Source organism: Oncorhynchus kisutch, linkage group LG4 (genome assembly GCF_002021735.2).
Source record: "Oncorhynchus kisutch isolate 150728-3 linkage group LG4, Okis_V2, whole genome shotgun sequence".
NCBI lineage: Eukaryota > Metazoa > Chordata > Actinopteri > Salmoniformes > Salmonidae > Oncorhynchus > Oncorhynchus kisutch.
In genome coordinates this window covers 81,170,156-81,184,255 of record NC_034177.2, presented here as the reverse complement: position 1 = coordinate 81,184,255, position 14,100 = coordinate 81,170,156, and the positions used below count along the sequence as shown (strand labels likewise).

At 42.6% G+C, this 14,100-nt stretch overlaps 1 protein-coding gene across 9 annotated transcripts in view; it reads left to right on the top strand.

Moving 5' to 3' along the window:
• The window catches only part of LOC109890060 (calcium-activated potassium channel subunit alpha-1), a 310,642-nt gene that overhangs the window by 204,208 nt on the left and 92,334 nt on the right, over nucleotides 1-14,100 (top strand). For all 9 annotated transcript variants that reach the window (XM_031823765.1, XM_031823764.1, XM_031823766.1 and 6 more), the window contains exons 6-9: nucleotides 5,158-5,233; nucleotides 6,558-6,633; nucleotides 7,994-8,164; nucleotides 10,962-11,053. In XM_031823765.1, coding sequence (XP_031679625.1) covers nucleotides 5,158-5,233; nucleotides 6,558-6,633; nucleotides 7,994-8,164; nucleotides 10,962-11,053 — 415 coding nt within the window. The remainder of the gene's footprint in view (nucleotides 1-5,157; nucleotides 5,234-6,557; nucleotides 6,634-7,993; nucleotides 8,165-10,961; nucleotides 11,054-14,100) is intronic.

Sequence of the window (14,100 nt, the reverse complement as noted above, 5' to 3'; positions counted from 1 at the left end):
TAGATTGTAGGATGGCTGGGGTGTTAAGCATGTCCCAGTTTAGGTCGCCTAGCAGCACGAGCTCTGAAGATAGATGGGGGGGCAATCAGTTCACATATGGTGTCCAGAGCACAGCTGGGGGCAGAGGGTGGTCTATAGCAGGCGGCAACAGTGAGAGACTTGTTTTAAAAGAGGTGGATTGTTTGGGTACAGACCTGGATAGTAGGACAGAACTCTGCAGGCTATCTTTGCAGTAGATTGCAACACCGCCCCCTTTGGCAGTTCTATCTTGTCTGAAAATGTTGTAGTTTGGGATGACAATTTCAGAATTTTGATGGTCTTCCTAAGCCAGGATTCAGACACAGCTAGAACATCCGGGTTGGCAGAGTGTGCTAAATCAGTGAATAAAACAAATTTAGGGAGTAGGCTTCTAATGTTAACATGCATGAAACCAAGGCTATTATGGTTACAGAAGTCATCAAAAGAGAGCACCTGGGGAATAGGAGTGGAGCTAGGCACTGCAGGGCCTGGATTCACCTCTACATCACCAGAGGAAAAGAGGAGCAGTAGGATAAGGGTACGGTATATATATTTTGGAGCAACGAGACTATAAGTATATGAGTAACTATATAGACTGTGTAAATATATGAGGAACTATAGACGGTATAAATATAGGAGGAACTATTTAGACTGTATAATAAGATGTCAGTGTTAAATAATCCATTGTTTTCTGCGTTATGGAGACATGCAAAATGCCATTATAGAAGAAGGTATAAGCAGTGTTGTCATAGCTCTACATTGTAATTCAAAGCCATATTACATAATATCCCCATATTACTTCTGGAGCCTGTGTACTGTCAATTAATGTTTTATATCCATGTCTCTCCATATCCACATCACTACTGCCCTCTGCTGGTGATGGTAGTGTACTGCCTGTGTTGATCTCTGAATAGGCTTACAGATTCTAGTACAGTATCTGGCATGCTATCAGTGTGTGTGTTATAATCCCGACTGCCTGGACACAGTGTATTATCCCTGTTGTAACATGGTCATCCCCAGGCTGATGATTGATAAAAGACTCCAGTGTGTGTGTCTACTGTCAGTGACACGTGACAGAGGGGAAGGGGCTTGGCACATACCCACAGATTATTATGATGATCCTTGCAGTGTTGTTGCATGTGTAGCAGATGCGGGCTAGTCAGCATACTAGTAGCCATCATGGAGTGACGCCACATGCCCTGAAACCTACAGTGTTGCACTCGCCCAACAAGGACCAATGTTCTTGGTAGGGAAATGGTTAGCACTGTAGCTTCCTCTTTCCTGCGCTACCTGTTCAGTAGTACAGATGGTTCTATTGCTGTGAGCTGATGTCAATACAAACTGCCATTCTGCTTAATCCCCATGTAACTACTGCCCATATATCTGAAATCTGCCAGTGACAGCACGGCATTTGTGATTAAATACAGATTATTGCTTCATCCCTCTCTCTCTCTCTCTTTCTCTGTCTCTCTCTCTCTGTCTCTCTCTCTCTCTGTATCTCTCTCTCTATCTCTCTCTCTCTCTCTGTATCTCTCTCTCTCTCTCTCTCTCTCTCTCTCTGTATCTCTCTCTCTCTCTCTCTCTCTGTATCTCTCTCTCTCTCTCTCTGTATCTCTCTCTCTCTCTAAATCCCTGGATGGGTTCAGGCACTTTTAAAAATGCCTCACCTCTGAACACGGCCCCTTATTGGTGGGAGAAACATCCACATGACTCTCTGTAGGTACACCAGAGAGGGCGAAGGGGAATCTGTTTGGGCCGCTCAGATTATTAACAGATCCTCTACTGTGTCACAGCTTATATCAGACCAGACCAGGATACAGTTTGTACCAGACAGGTACATGGAGGCGTTGTCTGTCTATCTGATTGTCACTCAGTCTGGTGTTCTCTTCTGCACGTGCAGCGCTTGATTCTGCACCTTTTATCGGGTGTTCTATGCACGCAATTCTACCTGGAAAAACTCTACTTGTCTGTCTTCCAAATCATCTTTTTTCATCCATTTCCTCCTTCAAGAAACAGTTCTTCATCTCTTCCTTTGAGACACTCTTGAACACACAGCGTTGGACCTTAGAACTAGAGAATATGACTTCTGAAGAATGAAAGCTTAGTTCCACTCTTCAGAAAGACAAGGACCCTTAAGAGAAACTACCGGAGACTCTGCAATAGATAACTAAATATCTGAGATCGATAGCGATGATCCCTACTAAGCTCCTGATGTACCGGGGTCCACGCGGTGCCGCCTCCCCTCGCCCCGAGACCCGTGGAGACACATTCAGGAGAAAGAAGTCATGTGGAGAGTTGTTTCAGAAAGGGTACAGGGTGAGGCTGGGGCCTCGTGGAGTGGCTATGAAGAAGGAGAGGCAGAAGGGACCCTATCTTGCACTCTGGACCTCTCTGAACTTTCTCTCCAAATGGGGTAAGAATAGAGATCTAGGGCCATAGTTATTCTATGTGGAGTAAGACTGGTAGAATATGAGTTCTGGGTCATGTTCAAACAGTCTGTCTGGTCCAGTATACACTTCCTCTCCAAATGGAGTGAGAATAGAGATCTAGGACCAAAGTCAAACTGTCTGGTCTTGTCTGTGATTCCTAGTTGTATAAACTATGTTCTGCTTAAAATGGGGTCTGGGCCCTGTTCAAACATCTATCTGGTTAATCTCCAAATGCGACCGAGGTCTGGGAAGGGAATGGAATCTCTTGTGGTTATGATTCTTATTCTTACTCTGCTCCTGCTGTGTGGTTGCCTGGCTACCCATACTCCTTGCTGCGGCCAAACGCTACGCCACGCTCGTTAGTTTCTTCTCCACAATGAGTCTGGATCTGAGTACCTCCCCTACGATAGACTGTCTGATTGGTCCCAGAATCCACTGGGTTGTGCCAGAGCCAGAACACACATGGGTAAAGCAAAGTTTAGAAAATTCACCATTGGTTAGAGCTGATCCAATAGCTGATTACTTTGTTTTGTACAACACCCCTAATTTTGACATCACCACAAACGACTCTGATGATGTCAGTAAGACTGAAGTATGTAGCGAACAGCAGTGGAGGAATTCAATGGAATGGCTTAGTTTGTTGGAAAATCATGTTTGAGGCATCTGGGTTGTGTGTTTGATTCCTGCATGGGCCGGGTATAGTAAATATGTGTGGTAGCTGTAAGTTGCCTCACTAAGACTGGTGTTTACAGAATGTATCTGTTTACACCATGAATGAAACTGTAAACAGATCTAAAAACACACAGAGAGATTTCATGTAATCTTGGATACCAAAAACTACAATCTTGTGTTAATTGCGTTCGACGATCGATTACGTTTTAGGGGTAGATGTATGAAAAAAATTTAGACTTGAGAAGTCTCCACCCCCTAAACAGATGTTTCAGTCCAGTGTGTGGGTCAAATCTCCCCTTCTAATATTCGGAGGATGCAAACCTTTGTAAAATCGTAATTTGTCCAAATGGTCAGATGCTACGACACCATGTTACGTATGTACAGTGTGTCCATGAGAGATTAGACTTCAAGGAAATGTTTCAAAGTTAATCTGGTCAACATCGGCCTGCCCTTCTCTGTTAACCTAAGTCACTACTGGTGTGAATGATTCCATCCATCCATTCACACACGGTGAATCAGAGCAGGGAATATATTGGTGTAAACTCATATTGAGGCAGGTGTTGCATTGTGTCTCTAATCTCTGGGTGAGCTCATTTTGGAATCCGACAGATACACATGTAGGGCACAAACTCGCCCCCCCCCACCCCTTCCTTTCACCCTCATAACAGCCTCAATTCATCGGGGAATGGACTCTACAAGGTGTTGAAAGCTTTCCACAGGGATGCTGGCCCATTTTGACTGCTTCCCACAGTTGCCAACTTGGCTGGATGGCCTTTAAGTGGTGGACCATTCTTGATAAACACGGGATACTGTTGAGTGTAAAAAACTCAGCTGCGTTGCAGTTCTTGATTCAAACCAGTGCGCCAGGCACCTATTACCATACCCCTTTCAAAGGTACTTCAATGTTTTGTCTTGCCCATTCACCCTCTGAATAGCACACATACACAATCCATGTTTCAATTGTCTCAAGGCTTAAAAATCCTTCTTCAACCTGTCTCCTCCCCTTCATCTACACTGATTGAAGTGAACTTAACAAGTGACATCAATAAGGGATCATAGCTTTCACCTGGATTCACCTGGTCAGTCTGTCATGGAAAGAGCAGGTGTTCCTAATATAGCCACCTTAGAGGCTACAAATCACAAAGAATATCTACTGTACACTGTCGTTCAAAAGTTTGGGGTCGCTTAGAAATGTCCTTGTTTTGAAAGAAAAGCAATTTTTTTGACCATTAAAATAACATAAAATTGATCAGGAATACAGTGTAGACATTGTTAATGTTGTAAATGACTATTGTAGTTGGAAACAGCAGATTTTTCTATGGAATATATACATATGCGTACAGAGGCCTATTATCAGCAACCATCACTCCTGTGTTCCAATGGCACGTTGTGTTAGCAAATCCAAGTTTATCATTGTAATAGGCTAATTGATCATTAGAAAACCCTTTTGCAATTATGTTTGCACAGCTGAAAACTGCTGTTCTGATTAAAGAAGCAATAAAACTGGCCTTCTTTAGACTAGCTGAGTATCTGGAGCATCAGCTTTTGTGGGTTCGATTACAGGCTGTTTTATAGTATGTATGATGATTAACAGTAATTAATATCTCTCTCTCTCTGTCTCTCTCTCTCTGTCTCTCTCTGTCTCGCTCTGTCTCTCTCTCTCTCTCTCTCTCTCTCTCTCTCTCTCTCTCTCTCTCTCTCTCTCTCTCTGTCTCTCTGTCTCTCTCTCTCCTCTCTCTCCTCTCTCTCTCTCTCCTCTCTCTCTCTCTCTCTCTCTCTCTCTCTCTCTCTCTCTCTCTCTCTCTCTCTCTCTCTCTCTCTCTGTCTGTCTGTCTGTCTGTCTGTCTGTCTGTCTGTCTGTCTGTCTGTCTGTCTGTCTGTCTGTCTGTCTGTCTGTCTGTCTGTCTGTCTGTCTGTCTCTCTCTCTCTCTCTCTCTCTCTCTCTCTCTCTCTCTCTCTCTCTCTCTCTCTCTCTCTCTCTCTCTCTCTCTCTCTCTCTCTCTCTCTCTCTCTCTCTCTCTCTCTCTCTCTCTCTCAGGTTTAAGATTCCTGAGAGCCTTGAGATTGATACAGTTCTCTGAAATTTTACAGTTTTTGAATATCTTAAAAACAAGGTAAGTATTAGGGCTCTCATTGGACTACCGCCAAAACACCAACTATCTCCAGAATCCATCTGACATAGAAGCTCGGCTCAGGTTTGCTCTTTGTCTAGACGCTGTGGTGACACTTTATTTTACAGTCCTGTTCCAGACTTAGATATTTGAACTTAAGTGGTAACAACTTCAAAGCATGCAGGGAAAGGGGGATTCCTCATCACTTTTACAAATGATTTCATTCAAGCACCTGAAACAAATTTTACATGTACATTTTTGCTATTTAGCAGACATTCTTATCCAGAGCGATTTGCAGTAGTGATTGCAGTGCATTTTGTGCTTTTTCATACTGGTCCACCATGGGAATCGAACCCACAACCATAGTTTTGCAAGCACCATGCTGTCCCAACTGAGCCACACAGGACACATTGTATAGTAGCTCCAATGAATCTCACTCATGTCTTCTGAAATTGTTATGTAATAACTATGTAATTTAACTTCTATTTTCCCATGTGGCTGGGTAAATAGCAGGACTGTCCAGTAAAGTGTCACTGGGGCTAGATGACTGTTTGGCCCAGCGTGCCTCTTCTCTCCTTGCTGGACTGTTGCCACTGTAAACACAGAGTCGTTGAGTAATGTACAGTGATCCTCTCTTTCTGTGGTTCAGCACTAACGTAGGTAAAGGAGAGATAGGGAGATAGAGGGAGAGAGAGAGATAGAAAGTGAAAGAGGAGAGTATGTGATGAATGTAGACAGATCCTGAACTAAAGCATGACACGTTCCCTATTACAGCAGGGCAAGAACAGACACCGCGGTAGCTGTTGACTATATGTAGGAAAAACAACAAAGATGATGGGTAGAGTGCGGGCAACAGCATTCCACAAAAGCTGTCATGACATAATGTGCCTTAGCAGTTCAATAGAGTACATCCCTTTCAGCTTAATTCATTTTATGTTTGTTTGGGTGAATTTTTGTTTTTGACCTGATCCCACCCCCTAGAGACCCACAGTCCCATTCATTTCCTGGCGTAGAGAAAGAGAACAGAATAGCACGTCTTTACATTTATTTATTTTTTTTTATAATACTTAAAGACATTTTCTTTTGTATCTTACAGGCATACAATGCCAGACATAAAGACAGAACTTGACGTAATGATAAAATAATGACAGGAGCAGAGAGGACATGTACAGGACAGTACTGTACTTTACAACCTAAACCTGGTGTTTTCTAGCCTCACCACCTCAGACCCAGTAGATGAACCTCTCCCATTACATTATTCTCTTTCTGTCACCCTTACCTGGTCTGGATCTCTTTGAGAGATTTTTATGGTTCTTATTCTACCCAGCAATTCCATCAAGCTGGTGAACCTGTGTTCCATCTTCATAAGCACATGGCTAACAGCTGCCGGATTCATACATTTGGTAAGTGGCCGGGCGGGGGGGCTGGGCTACAGGGGGAGTAAGGGAGGTTAGAACTCCTAACGCTTGGTCCGAAAACAACCTCTAGCTCCTCCCTTCCCCCTGGATGTGTGGCAGATCTGGAGTGCTGAAGGGTCCCAGACCAACCCCTACCCCCTACCTCCTGGGCACTCCTGTAAGTTCGAAACGATCGGATTGGTATGTAAAGAATACAGAACTAATTGAATACAGTTGTGTGCACTAAAAAGTTAGATTTAATTTTGTTTAAACCCTGCACTGCTCTACAGGTGTTTTTGTGACAAACTATCACTGGGATACCCTAGAGCACTTTGTTGCTCACCCATTGTGGCAATAGTTCTGCCAGTACCAAAATACAACCTTTTCAGTGCCCGCAACTATATGGAAATTCCCAGCCTATCTGAAGGCAAGGTGAAGCAGCAATTTACCATGTTGCTTAAACCTATACGATCTTCTCAGATCCACAGCAGGGCCTAGGGGGTAGGGGCCGGGGCTTGATTTGAGAATCAGCACGTTAGTTAAAAAGGCTAGGTGGGCGCCGTCTTCGTGTAGCCCCCACCTACCCGGTTCAGATGTGCTGCCACCCGAGTGGAGGGGGCTAGGGATTGCCTTCGGACCGGCCAATAGAGGGTGTTTCCATGTGATGATGAAGAGTTAGGGGCGCTTTAATCAATCATTAGAACTACAGATCAATGTCTGTCCTTTTTATTAGTAAAACTAAAGATCATTTAATCAAATCTGACCTGTTTTCACTTTTTCTGTTATTTCTTACAAACAGCTGGCTCAAGTTGTCAGTACACTTATATCAATGGCTCAACCAACAGTACAGTAACACACCAACCAAACAGCATTAGAACATGCAGGTGAATACCGCTAACCTCCTGGCACTAGATGGCAGCATTAGATCAATATTAAGGTTCCAGAAATCCTGCTTATCAGATTAGAATGAAAGCACATCAGTTCACCAGGGCCAGATTCAATCAAACTTGTATTGAGAAGGTCGTATGCAGGGCCTTTGTTTGCAAACTGCTGCCCTAAGTGTCAGAACCATGTCATGTTCAGTTCAGTCGTTCCGAACTGGAGGCACGACAGTGGAGGAGGTACTCGGTAGTGTTACAGCATCCTCAACCACACAGGAAATGTATTAATCCGCGGGAAGACATGTTTGTTGGCTACTGTGTATATATACTCTGCAATGCTGGTTTGATTGACTCTTAAGACCATGTTGGTGGTAGGATGAACCTTTAGAACCTGCTTCAGAGGTTGTGATAAAAATCCTTCCAACGTTTTTGCTTCTGACTGACATTCTACCCTGTGCAAATCTCCTTCCCGCTCCCGTTTCTAGGTTGAAAACTCAGGGGATCCTTGGGAAAACTTCCAAAATTCCCAGTCACTTTCCTATTGGGAATGTGTCTACTTGCTCATGGTCACTATGTCAACAGTGGGCTACGGGGACGTCTATGCAAAAACCACCCTGGGACGCCTGTTCATGGTCTTCTTCATCCTCGGGGGTTTGGTAAAACAACATTTTTCTATCCCCTCCCCCCACTTCCCCCCCCACCCTCAACCTGCCTGTCTCCATCTTCACACCATATAAGTGTTAAACCAGACAGAAAAATCACTAAACGATACTTTAGACTTCATTATTACCTGTGAAGTATTTTGAAATGTAGCTTAATGATAGTTTAGGATTGTTTACATAGTACTGTTAAGCTTACCTATTTAGATATGTACAGTGTACCTCCCTGCTTACACTACTATCAATGTTATTTGTCTGTATCTGGGTACTGTAGTCTCTCCCCTTGTCCCCCTTCCTATAGTGTGTGGGTTGTATTGGTCTGAAGAGTAGTTATAAGATAATGTTCTATACCTGCGGCCTGATAATGTTGTTGTTGCCGTTCTTCTTAAAGCAGTCTGCGATCTCAGGACTACTCCCTTCCTCTTGTGTCCCTCCCCACTATTCCAACAAACACAGTGGCAGGAAGACCAGGCCTAGGCCAGCCTGAGTGTTACCATAGCAACTGCAGCTCTTTTTCGCCCCTGACATTTAACCACAGTCAGACCAGCACCCCCTAGAGGAAAAGGGTCTCACTGCAGCTAAACCCATGCCCGTTAGTTTGGACAGCTCAACAATTAATGGATAGCTAAACGGTTAGCAAACAGCTCAACAATTAATGGATAGCTAAATGTTTAGCAAACAGCTCAACAATTAATGGATAGCTAAATGTTTAGCAAACAGCTCAACAATTAATGGATAGCTAAACGGTTAGCAAACAGCTAAACAATTAATGGATAGCTAAATGGTTAGCAAACAGCTCAACAATTAATGGATAGCTAAATGTTTAGCAAACAGCTCAACAATTAATGGATAGCTAAACGGTTAGCAAACAGCTAAACAATTAATGGATAGCTAAACGGTTAGCAAACAGCTCAACAATTAATGGATAGCTAAACGGTTAGCAAATAGCTCAACAGTTAGTGGATAGCTAAACGGTTAGCAAACATCTCAACAGTTAGTGGATAGCTAAATGGTTAGCAAACATCTCAACAGTTAGTGGATAGCTAAATGGTTAGCAAGCAGCTCAACAGTTAGTGGATAGCTAAATGGTTAGCAAACAGCTCAACAGTTAGTGGATAGCTCAACTGTTAGCAAACAGCTCAACAGTTAGTGGGTATCTATACACTTAGCAAATGGCTCAAAGTTTGAATAGATATACAGTTAGCGAACGGCTCAAAGGTTTGAATAGATATAGTTAGCAAACGGCTCAAAGGATTGAATAGATATAGTTAGCAAACGGCTCAAAGGATTGAATAGATATAGTTAGCAAACGGCTCAAAGGTTTGAATAGATATAGTTAGCAAACGGCTCAAAGGTTTGAATAGATATAGTTAGCAAACGGCTCAAAGGTTTGAATAGATATAGTTAGCAAACGGCTCAAAGGTTTGAATAGATATAGTTAGCAAACGACTCAAAGGATTGAATAGATATAGTTAGCAAACGGCTCAAAGGTTTGAATAGATATAGTTAGCAAACGGCTCAAAGGTTTGAATAGATATAGTTAGCAAACGGCTCAAAGGTTTGAATAGATATAGTTAGCAAACGGCTCAAAGGATTGAATAGATATAGTTAGCAAACGACTCAAAGGATTGAATAGATATAGTTAGCAAACGGCTCAAAGGATTGAATAGATATAGTTAGCAAACGGCTCAAAGGATTGAATAGATATAGTTAGCAAACGGCTCAAAGGATTGAATAGATATAGTTAGCAAACGGCTCAAAGGTTTGAATAGATATAGTTAGCAAACGACTCAAAGGATTGAATAGATATAGTTAGCAAACGGCTCAAAGGATTGAATAGATATAGTTAGCAAACGGCTCAAAGGATTGAATAGATATAGTTAGCAAACGGCTCAAAGGTTTGAATAGATATAGTTAGCAAACGGCTCAAAGGTTTGAATAGATATAGTTAGCAAACGGCTCAAAGGTTTGAAAAGCTATTCAGTTAGCGAATGGATCAACGGTTTGTGAATAGCTAAATAGTAAGCAAACCGCTCAACGTTTTGCAAATAGCTAAACAGATACTGGGTAGCTAAATGGCTAGCAAAGCGCTCAACCGCTAAACAGTCATCAAAAAGAAGTAAACAGTGCTAGCATGATATTGACATTGACATAGGCAGGAAAAGAGAAGTACTGTACTTCAGGACAGCAGGCTGCAACACTTTGCCAAATGCATCCAGCTCATTCCCACTGCCCTCCAAATGAGTCTTAATGTGTTTGCAGCTGTGGACCATCAGGCCGGCCTGCTCAAATCAACCTGCCACATCATTGGTGTTTGTTGGACAAAACATGGCACATAGGTTTTTTTCCCCCCTCTTCTCTTTGCCACTTCCAGATATTTCGGATGCTATTTCAGATCGACCGTTGTTGGTCAGCTGTGGCAATATTTACACTTTTTATTTTTTATTCCCAAAACCCATGACCCTTAAAAACTGGGGATTTCTTAATAAAACATTTATTTTTTGATTTTACCCCCAAATAATTTTTTTAAAACATTGATTGGGCAACACATCTCTAAGTTTGTTCTCTTCTTTAAAGTGTCAATGCTGAGTGAGAACTACAAGAGAAACTTCTGGACACTAACAGTTTTTCAGCATTTGCACATTTATTTGATAGCTGATATCTTAAGAACTATTTTTGTCTCCACCCAGAACTCTGTTTGGATTTAAGCGCCCGCTAGACGGCTCCCCCTCCACCCCCGCTATGGCCTAGTGTCTTCTTTAGTCTCTTCTTGTGTCTCCTATCTTCTCCTTAGGCCATGTTTGCCAGCTACGTCCCTGAAATCATAGAGTTAATAGGAAACCGCAAGAAATATGGTGGTTCCTATAGTGCGGTTAATGGGAGAAAGTAAGTATTTTCCGGAAGGTTCTGCTGTCTTTCCTTGTACGAGGTAGAACCCTTTCTGCATGCCCTTTTCTTTTTTCTGTTTCATGCATGTAGGCCATGTTTGCTCGCTACGTGCCAGAAATTGCTGCTCTCATCCTTAATCGGAAGAAATACGGAGGGAGTTATAACTCAACACGAGGCAGAAAGTAAGTCCAAATCCAGACAAGGTGTGTTTGTGTGACTCGAGTGCACCCCCCTCAGGTTTAGAATGGTATGGGGGGTTGATTCACCAAATTTCCATTACTGTAGTCACACTGCGTGACTGGAGACCTTGGCCATAAGGACACATGTCCATGTCACTTTACTCTCAATTTTCTCTCCTTCTGTCCCTGTCTAACTTATCTAATCTCTCTGTCTCTGTCGCTCTCTCTTTCTGTCTGTCGCTCACTCAGTGCTCACCTGAAGTCCATCCTTGTGCTTTTGTTTTTAATTTTTTACTTTGAAACATCCTATGTGCTGCATCTTAATTAATTAAAACTAGAGCTTTCATGACTACATTGTAGACCTATGGTATTAATATGTGTTGTCCTACCTCTTAATTCTGAAACCGTCCAATGACATTCCTCCAATTGTGCTCTCACTATAAGGACGAATCAGGATCATGATGATACATCATTGTAAAATAACTAGTCATGAAACCCCTACTATCTGCTGTAAAAAAAAAATATATTCACAAGAAAATATAATCCTCAACTGCATTATTATTGGTGGTCTTTTAGAAGCATCATCAATCTCAATGACATTACAGGATATTCTTTTAGAAGCATCATCAATCTCAATGACATTACAGGATATTCTTTTAGAAGCATCATCAATCTCAATGACATTACAGGATATTCTTTTAGAAGCATCATCAATCTCAATGACATTACAGGATATTCTTTTAGAAGCATCATCAATCTCAATGACATTACAGGATATTCTTTTAGAAACATCATCAATCTCAATGACATTACAGGATATTCTTTTAGAAGCATCATCAATCTCAATGACATTACAGGATATTCTTTTAGAAGCATCATCAATCTCAATGACATTACAGGATATTCTTTTAGAAGCATCATCAATCTCAATGACATTACAGGATATTCTTTTAGAAGCATCATCAATCTCAATGACATTACAGGATATTCTTTTCTTGCTTTCATTTTGCTTGAGTTACTCCGCATGAGACATGCTTTTTATTTGTATTTATTTGCATAATTTATCTGCATGATCTCTGTGACCTGAGCTCCCCTCCTTTGGCTTTTTCACGTTTCATGGTTCCCATGGCAAACTGTACAAAAAGCTAAACTTCCTGTCTTGTCACCGCCAGCCGCATCACCTCTGCTCGACATGACTCTGGCCCTGATCTTCAGTCAGCTCCTACACCCTGAATGCTGGATGCCTCGCTCTCATTGGAGGCTCGCGATTGCTCTTGGCTTGCTTTGCCCGCTTGGTTTTTGGTGTCCTGTCGTTTGGTTTGTGTGGCAGTAGTTGTGTTGGCCAGAGGTTGTGGTGTTTTTGTGTGTGTGTGTGGACGTTCAGAACACAGTGTGTTGTGTGTGTGTACAGTGTGTGTATTGTGGCTGAATCCCTGGTTCTGTGGCTCAATCTTCACTGGCTCAACAGCTCATCACAGCACATGGACTAACTAGCCTCATAGTTAGACACAGACTAACCTCACTGCTCCTCATAGTTAGACACAGACTAACCTCACTGCTCCTCATAGTTAGACACAGACTAACCTCACTGCTCCTCATAGTTAGACACAGACTAACCTCACTGCTCCTCACAGTTAGACACAGACTAACCTCACTGCTCCTCATAGTTAGACACAGACTAACCTCACTGCTCCTCACAGTTAGACACAGACTAACCTCACTGCTCCTCATAGTTAGACACAGACTAACCTCATAGTTAGACACAGACTAACCTCACTGCTCCTCATAGTTAGACACAGACTAACCTCACTGCTCCTCATAGTTAGACACAGACTAACCTCATAGTTAGACACAGACTAACCTCACTGCTCCTCATAGTTAGACACAGACTAACCTCACTGCTCCTCATAGTTAGACACAGACTAACCTCACTGCTCCTCATAGTTAGACACAGACTAACCTCACTGCTCCTCATAGTTAGACACAGACTAACCTCACTGCTCCTCATAGTTAGACACAGACTAACCTCACTGCTCCTCATAGTTAGACACAGACTAACCTCATAGTTAGACACAGACTAACCTCATAGTTAGACACAGACTAACCACACTGCTCCTCATAGTTAGACACAGACTAACCTCATAGTTAGACACAGACTAACCTCATAGTTAGACACAGACTAACCTCAGCTCCTCATAGTTAGACACAGACTAACCTCACTGCTCCTCACAGTTAGACACAGACTAATCTCACTGCTCCTCATAGTTAGACACAGACTAACCTCATAGTTAGACACAGACTAACCTCACTGCTCCTCATAGTTAGACACAGACTAACCACACTGATCCTCATAGTTTAGCTCAGCAGAATAGAGAGACTTCCTGCATCTCTTTCTCTATTTCACCTTCATTATATTTTCTATCTTACCATTTTCCCTTCTGTCTTTCTTTTTCTCCCTCTTTCTCTTCATTCTCCCCCTTCATCTCTCTCTCTCTTCCCACCCCCTTCCTCCCTCTCTGCATGGTCACGCAGGGCTGTCAGTGACCCATACATATTGACATTCCACAGTAGAGAGAGAGCTATTAGAAACCAGTCTTTGTTTGAAGCTGTTTCCACGTCAGTGAGACACGATTGATGAGATGTTATGTTTGTCTGGCGCCCTGCGTCTCCATTCACTGACGGGGTAATGAGAGAAGGGTTTGTCAAAACTGCCGACTCTCCCTCGTTCCACCTCTCCCTCACTCCCCCTTTCACACACACTCCCTCTTTCCCCCTTTCACAATTTCTTGCCCTCTCTCTCCCTGTCTCTCTCTTTTTCCCCTCTCCTCTATTTTTCTCTCTCTTTCTCCCCCTCCACTTCTCCTT